Source organism: Nicotiana sylvestris, chromosome 4 (genome assembly GCF_000393655.2).
Source record: "Nicotiana sylvestris chromosome 4, ASM39365v2, whole genome shotgun sequence".
NCBI lineage: Eukaryota > Viridiplantae > Streptophyta > Magnoliopsida > Solanales > Solanaceae > Nicotiana > Nicotiana sylvestris.
In genome coordinates this window covers 82,958,686-82,967,285 of record NC_091060.1, presented here as the reverse complement: position 1 = coordinate 82,967,285, position 8,600 = coordinate 82,958,686, and the positions used below count along the sequence as shown (strand labels likewise).

The 8,600-nt window shown below is 35.4% G+C and overlaps 1 protein-coding gene across 1 annotated transcript; it reads left to right on the top strand.

The window, feature by feature from the left end:
- The first annotated feature begins 820 nt into the window (after positions 1–820).
- On the top strand, positions 821–4,136 carry LOC104224530 (lysM domain-containing GPI-anchored protein 1-like). Its single transcript, XM_009776214.2, has 5 exons — positions 821–1,762; positions 2,751–2,868; positions 2,946–3,107; positions 3,217–3,248; positions 3,661–4,136. Exons 1-5 carry the CDS (start codon positions 1,099–1,101, stop codon positions 3,936–3,938), a joined length of 1,254 nt encoding a protein of 417 aa, XP_009774516.1. The 5' UTR covers positions 821–1,098; the 3' UTR covers positions 3,939–4,136.
- Positions 4,137–8,600: the final 4,464 nt, after the last annotated feature.

Here is an 8,600-nt window from a genome sequence, read left to right as displayed (position 1 = left end):
GAAACCAGAAATTCTTAACAGTTGACAAGTAACCAAATACTTACTACTCCACAATTTAAATCTCAGGTGCTCATTTTTCAGTTGATGACAGCTTGAATTTCTGGTTACCCATAATACCCTCTATTCTTGAATAATTGCATTAAGCCCCTTATGAGTTGTCAGTATTGTCACTTTACCCCCCTTCTTTTTCCTTAATGGTAAGTCTTCCTCTCCCCATTCAATCACATCCGACCAAGATTAGGAAATGTGTACAAGAGACTTGAGTTTAGAATATTTTAGCATTAGAATCCAGAACTTAACTATTGAAAAATCATTGTTTTCTTTGCATCCCAATTCATGTAATGTGATGCAGCTTGCTTTCTTTCATGATTCTTAACTGACACTTCCAAGTTCTAAAGTCAAAAATTGATAATTAAATGACTTAACAATTTTCACACAATTTATGGTTCTTTCTTTTAGGTAAAATCTTTGTTTAGATTTAAAAGTTCTTAAGGTGATTGATTATAGAAATCAAACAACATAAACAGAGGTCACACTGAAAAAACAAGGGAATCCAAACTTAATTTGAGTATTTATTGTGGTCACTTTAACAGGAGATTATGAATGACCTATGTTAGAGTTCATAGTATACTTGATACTTACTTAGATTACACCCCATGGATGGTTGGGTGAAACTTTTGTTGAAAAGTAAGTACTTTTGGATGGAGTTGAGAAAAGAATAAGTGACAAGTACCAAACAGAAGAAGGGCAAAATAGTAAAAGCAAGAAATGGTAAGAACCAAAGACCAAGATTCTGACTATTGTCTGTGTAGATGAACCCACGCACGCTTTAATGCTACACCTTTGTCTCCTCCTTTGGCTTTTCCCACATTCCAATCCTCATTTTGCCTCTTTCTTTCAAAAAAACTATACTTTCCTTTCTCCCTTACCAAAAAACCCCTCCTCCCCTACCCCACCTTGTTCAAGAAAACCCTTTACTCTCTTCACTTCACTCTCTCAAACCCTCCCATTTTTGGTGTTTCTGCAACTTCTTGCTGTGGAACCAAGAAAGTAGAGTTTTGATTCAAGAAAGAGCGGTAAAAAGCAAAAGGGTAAAAAATGCTACATTTCTTCTTCACCATATTCCTACTGTTGAGCAACAGCTGCTTCATCTATCAAACAACCTCAAAATCCACCATTGAGCCATGTTCCAACTCAGATACTTGCTCTTCACTTGTTGGCTACACACTTTACACTGACCTCAAAGTTTCTGAGGTGGCCTCACTCTTTCAAACTGACCCAATCTCTCTTCTCACTACCAATGCTATTGATATCTCATATCCTGATGTTGAAAACCACATACTTCCAGCTAAATTGTTCCTTAAAGTTCCTGTTACATGTTCTTGTGTTGATGGGATCTTTAAGTCTGCTTTTGTACATTACAAGACTAGGCCTTCAGATACTTTGTCTTTGATTGCTGACACTGTATATGGCGCTCTTGTTTCTGCTGACCAGATTAAGGAAGGGAATCCTACTGCTGTTGGTTCTGATCCTTCAGTGCTTAATGTTGGGACTAACCTTTGGATTCCACTTCCTTGCACTTGCTTTAATGGGACTGACAATAATCTACCTGCTATTTATATGTCATATGTTGTTAGACCTGTGGATACTCTTGCAGGGATTGCTGCTAGCTATTCCACTACTCTTACTGATCTTATGAATGTCAATGCTTTGGGCAGTCCTGCTATTAAGGAGGGTGACATTCTTGCTATTCCCTTATCTGGTCAGCAATCCTGTCCTTTTTTTTTTTTTTTTGTGTGTGTGTTTCTTATATGTAGGTGGTTGAAGTGTTTTGATTTTCCATCTATAGTATTTAACCTTATGCACACAATATGTGGTGTTTCTTCTAATGCATATAGAGGATGTAATTTGAGCTGATTAAGATTTCATGTCCAACATAAGAACCCTCCTTTGTTTTCCCTTCTCTAATCTTTGCTGTTGCAATCTATTAAAGCAATTAGTCCAATCAACCTTAGGACTTTATTTAGACAAGGCTTGTAAAAGAAATTACATTTAATAGTTGATATATTATGCTAAGGTTTATGAAGCAAATGTGAATACAAGTTTGATGTGTTTTTGGGTTATTTCATTTTTTTCCTCTTAAAAGGAATGTTCTTTCTTGGTGAGAACTGCTTAGGATGACTGATGTGGTTACAATTCATATATGCGTGTGAGATTATGGAGTCAACAGTTGAGAGTCACCTGTAATAATCTTTCCTCTTTTTGTCACAAGGTGTAAGTGAAATACTTATTGTTCTTGAAAAGACATACTACAGCAGTATAAGCTGAGAGTAGCATGTCGAGAGTTTTTCTTATCCATTTTAGGTGACTAAGAAAACAGAAATATGATTCTTATTCTGAAGAATGGATGTAAGCTTTCTCAGTTGGGTAATTTATCGTTTCTGTTTAAAGCCGAAACAGATACTCTTTCCATTTCTTGTTGTTCGGAAGTATTTCTTCTTCTTAGTTTTCATTGTTTTATGTTCTTAGTTCTTTTTGAGGTTGTAATTTCCCTAGTAGGAACTGCATTAGAGGAGAGATTTTATAACAACTGCTCTGCCAAACTATTTCATAGTTGGATATCCAGTGTTTGTAAATAAGGATGTAACTTCAATTATCTTGAACTTAGTAACAGAATTGCAGTAAAGTTCCTTGAATTTTTTGCGGATGGATGTTTGATAATGATAGATGCTGTTATCTTCTATCTACAGCTTGTGCATCTAGCTTCCCAAGATTTGCCTCAGATTATGCCTTATCTGTTGCGAACGGGAGCTATGCTATTACAGCTAGCCACTGTGTGCAATGCAGTTGCGGACCAGGAAGTCGGAAGTAAGTCATCAGATTTTTATTTGCAGTTATCGAGGTCTTTTGGAAGTTCTGATCATGATATTGGCTGTTCTTTGCAGTTTGTACTGCATGCCAGCTTCCTTAGCAGTTTCTTGCTCAAGCATGCAGTGCAAGAACAGCAATCTCATGCTCGGAAATGTTACTGTACAACAGACTGGCGGTGGTTGCAATGTGACTTCTTGTAATTATGGTGGCTTTGTCAATGGAACCATCATCACTACGTGAGCATCATACTTTGATTTTCTGCTCTTAATTGCTTAGCTGTTATGGTCTCTGATTTCTGTTGCTTATGGCCTTTGACATACTCGTATGCCCTTTTGCTGGTTGCAGATTATCCTCATCTCTTCAACCTCGATGCCCAGGTAAATGACATTCAATTGATATTCTTTTTATTTGGTGTTTTAAGAAATATAAGGACCAAAAACATAACTCTGTTATCTCTTTTTACTTCTCTTGGGGGGCACCTACACCTTTTATGTTGTGATTGATAATTTGCTGCAGTCATTCTCATGCATTAGGGTACAAATTTCTATTCTAATATGCCACATGAAATGCAACTTCTTCATACAATTAGTTATATTGGGTGTTGAGGCACTTTTTTTCTTTTTCTAGAACCTTCATTATTTAGAAAGCCAAGTGCAAAACATACTTTATGGCTTGTTATGACTTCTTTTGGGCAAATAATTTCACTACACTGTGCCACAATGTTCTGTTGTTTCTTTTGCTTAACGCATCATATGTTATTCCCTATTCTTCAATCGAAATTTTTTTCAGGACTGCAACAACTTCCTCCACTTGTTGTCCCACCTACTTCGGTAGGCCCAGACTCAATGTTTGCTCCTGCTCCTTCACCTTCTGAATCTGGCGGTGCTCCAATGGATGGTCCACATTCTTCGGTGGTGCCTGCATCTGGCTCTGTTATCGCATTTCCACCTTCAGGTGGACCAAGTGGAAGTGCATCTTCTGCTTGGTCGTTGAACCCTTTAGCTAGTTTTCCAATTGCAATTCTCTTGTATCTATGTGTGAAATATGTGATCTCACTTCCGTTATGAGTTGATGATCAGGTTGCGGACTTTTTCTTACTAGATTGAAGAGGAAGGATGTGGAATCTTGTTTTGCTTTGTTCTTTTCTTCCTACAGGTGTAATTTTCACTGTATACTATTTTATTGTTCCTGAATTCTGTAGTTAATTTAGTGAACTTCTATTATGTGAAATTTTTATTCTAATCTACATCTGTGGCCACTGGTAACTGTGTCTCCGGTTCTGCATAGTGTAACCTTCCCACATTATAACCAATTAAATGCAGAAAATAATTAAATTACATTTCTTTAGACTTTAATTATCTACTATTTGAATTGAGATATGATAATTTGTTGAAGTTATCTTCTCATCGTCTTGATCATTTTGCTATTAGATTTGAAGTTATACTGCATTGAGCTAGGCTACATATGGCTTATTTGGCTATTAATGTTGAGGAAATGTTTCTGATAGAGAAGCAATTTCATCTGTAGATTTTCCATTTGTGAGTTAGGCTTTCCGTTTGGCCAAGCTTCTAAAATCAGCTTATTTTGAGAATTGCTTTTCTCAAAAATACTTTTTAAATAAGTGATTTTGGTGAGAAACAGTTTGTGTTTAGCTAATTAATTTGAAAAGCACTTTTAAACAGTAATTAGTGTTTGAGCTTTTGAAAACTGCTTCTAAGAGTATTTTTCTCAAAAGTGTTTCTCAGAAAAGTACTGTTGGAGAGAAGCTACTTTTTTTTGCTTCTCCAAAACTGCTTCTGCTTTTCCTCAAAAATACTTTTTTTTTCCTTCCAAAAGCTTGGCCAAACAGGCTAAGTAGACTCAGGAGAGGCATGAGACTCTGGGCGGATATCGAGAGGAAGGATTCTGCACATTTAGAGCCTGTTTGGCCAAGCTTCTAGGAGGCCAGAGTACTTTTTTCCTCTAAAAAAAGTACTTTTAAAAAAATTTAAGTTGTTTGGCCAATACAGAAAAGTACTTTTGGCCAGCAGCAGAAGCAATTTTTCTGTTTTTGGGAAGAAGCAGAAAATTCTAGCTTCTTCCAAGAAGCAGAAGTAAAAAATTAATGTATTCAAGACAAAACTATCCTTACTATAAATTTATATTTTTTTAAATTATCACTTACAAATGTAAGTTTTTTCTTTTCATTTTTGTTTCTAGTTTTTACCATTCTTTTAAAATTAAAGATATCATATACATGAATTATATTGTAACTTTCCAACTTCTTTATTGACTTTTTTTGTTTTTGATTTGTTCTTTGTGTAATGTTTTGTAGCTTTCCAAATTATCTTCTTCTTTTTTCACACTAAAGCAAATTATCTACATCCTTCTTTGGATTATCAAATCTCTTCCTAAAAATAATCATTTATAATTTCTTCTATTATATGCTATTAGTTCCCGAATCTTTAAAATAGTTATCAAATCTATTTGTGAAAATTACATACAAATAGGTAATAAATTTACAATTCAATCGCATAATCTATCTATATATTATTAAAAGAAGAAAATTCATCACACATTAAGCCAAGTGGCAGCCTGAAAATAGGCCATTTGGCAATTTATGACAAAGTTAGTAAGATTAGATAATACTAATGAGTTTCTTTTTAAATTTAAATTTTTTTAAAAAAATAATATATTATGTGTTGTTAATAATTAGTTACTCTTTTTGAATTTAAATTTAAACATACTTAACTATTTTTTTACAAAAAAAAATATTTTTATATATTTAAAATTATTTCTATTTTACGTTAAATCCCATTTTTCAAGTTTGACGCTCAGAATCATCTAGTTACAATTACCATGGCTATAAATAATTTTATCCGATGATATTCTTCTACCGATAAGGAATTCAATTATTATGCTAATGAAGACATTACTACTGAAATTGAGGAAGGATGAGCGTTCTGATATTCCTTTAGAAATTCAAAGCAATTCTTCTACTAATATGGAGGTGCTGTGTGATAGACGTAGAGATGAAATTGTTGAGAAATATTATCATGTGTGAGTGACTTTACTTATTATTTCATGGTAGATTATCAATATATAGTAATTTGAGGAATAGACTTCTAATTTATACTGAATGATGTATTTTGATGATTCAAATCATCATGTAACAATAAGTAATTACACTAGATAATAATATATGCTTTGGTATAACTATATATATATATATAATTGATTTAAATCTTTAATGTGTTTGTTTACTTTATGTTTTATATTTTAATTAAATTAAATAAAAAATAATAAAAGTTTGTTACAATAAATATTTGAGTTCATTTTTCTCTTTAAAAGAATTATAAGACGTTGGTACTATTCTTTTTGGTAATTTGACACTCCTAAGTACTTTTTAGAAAGATTGGCCAAATATAATTTGTTTACCAAATATTGCAAAAAGTACTTCTTAAATGAATTGGTCAAACACAAACTGTTTTTTTTTAAAATACAAAAAAGTACTTTTCAAAATAAGCAGATTTTGGCAACGGGCTCTTAGCATTGCCCTGAACATGAAGAAGAAAGCATATATTTTATAGAACAGAACGCACTTCTCAGCACACAAGACAATTACACCAACTCTATCCAAATATACAGATTTTTGCTTTCGAGAAGCCCATGGGAGCCAAGAAAAATGGTAAATCCAGTGGACTTGTGATCATCAATATCATCTCCCCAATCCGAATCACTATAACCATGAAGCAAGGTAGAGGATCCATGAGAAAAAAATAAACCATGAGCGGCAGTAGCCTTGACATAGCGGAGAATACGTTTGACGGCAACCCAATGAGAATCCATAGGACAATGCATAAACTGTGATACTTTGTTTACCGCATAGGCTATGTCGAGTCTAGTAAACATCAAGTATTGTAAAGCTCCGGCAGTACTCCTATATAGAGTTTGGTCATGAAATGGAGAACCACCAGTGGTGGAAAGCTTGGATGATGATGAAGCTGGTGTGGAGACAGGACCGCACGACCCCATTTGCACACGATTAAGGAGGTCTGTGATATACTTACCTTGTTATAAATGCAATCCTTCACGTGTCCAGTTAGCTTGAATGCCCAAGAAATAAGACAATTTTCCCAAATCTCTAACAGCAAATTGAGTTTGCAATTTGGAAATGAGAGCTACAATATGAGCAGAGTTAGAACCCAAAACCAGAATGTCATCGACATATACTAAACAGAATAACTTCTCATCGGCATTTGGAATATAGAAGAGAGAACTATCAGTTTGGATCCCACAAAGCCTAGAGAAAGAAGCACATCAGCTAAACGTTTATTCCACATGCGTAGAGCTTGGTTGAGTCCGTAGAGAGATCGTTTAAGTAAACAAACATGATCTGGACGAGTAGGATCAACAAATCCGGGAGGTTGAGACATATGTACAGTCTCATCTAAGACCATGAAGAAACGCATTGGAAATATCTAGCTGAGTGATGTATCACTTGTGAAACACAGCCAAGGATAGCAACAACCATATTGTAGCCGGCTTAACCACTGGACTAAATATATCAACAAAATTGATGCTCGGTCGTTGATGATATCCTTTAGCCACAAGCCTCGCATTATAGCGTCCAATGAACCATCCTGTTTTAGATTCGTCCTTGAACACCCACTTACAACCAATTACATTTTGAGATGGCGATGGTGGAACTAGTTCCCAAGTACCATTTTGAATAAGTGCATTATACTCCTCTGACATAGAGCGACGCCAGTGAACATCCTTAATAGCTTGCGAGTAGCAAGAAGGTTCCATTTTTGCCGATGTTGGAGTCGCAACTGACATTGAAAATAGCCTTTTTGGCTTCAATGAGCCTGTTTGTGCTCGTGTGACCATCTTTTGCAAAGGAGGAGCTGCTGGTTGAAGCGCATCAGTAGTTAAAGTGTCTCCAAGAGCACTAGAGCTCACCGTATCAGTAGATGGAGGATTTTCTTTAGCTCGAGTTGGTGACATCAAGTCTACACCACAAGAAACTTCATCATGTGAAAGCTGATCAGTAGCAGTTGCGTGTCCAGGAATAGGATCAACATGTGACGAGGATGTGTGCAACAACATAGAAGGTTGCAGCAGAGTTGGTTGAATGCTAGAAGGGCCAACCAAAGGCTGCAATGGCAACTGAACATTGAGAGGTTCTGATTTTGTATTGGTTATGGATGGAGGCACCACAGCACCCTGTGAAACGAAAGGAAAAACATTTTCATCAAAGATTACATCACGAGAAACATATAATTTTGAGGAAACTGGGTCAAAGCATTTGTACCCTTAGTGCAACTTACTATAGCCTAGAAACACACATGGTTTGGATCGAGGAGACAATTTATCCTTAGTATAGGGATGAAGCCACGGAAAACAAAGGCACCCAAAAATACGTAAAAATGTATCTGGATTGGTGTTAAACAATGCATAAAATGGGGTTTTTATTTTTTAAACGTGGTGCTGGTAGACGATTTATAGTATACACTACGATATCAAAGGCGTTTGTCCAAAATTTGTGGGGAACATTAGCATGATGTAGCAGCGCTCGACCAGTTTCAACAATATGCTGATGTTTTCTTTCGGCACAATCATTTTGTTCTGGGGTGTATGGACATGAGGAACGCTGCACAATTCCATCATCTCTCAAGTAATTTGTTAAGGCTTGATACTTTCCTCCCCTATCTTCCTAAAACTTTTAATGGGACGACCAAAGTATT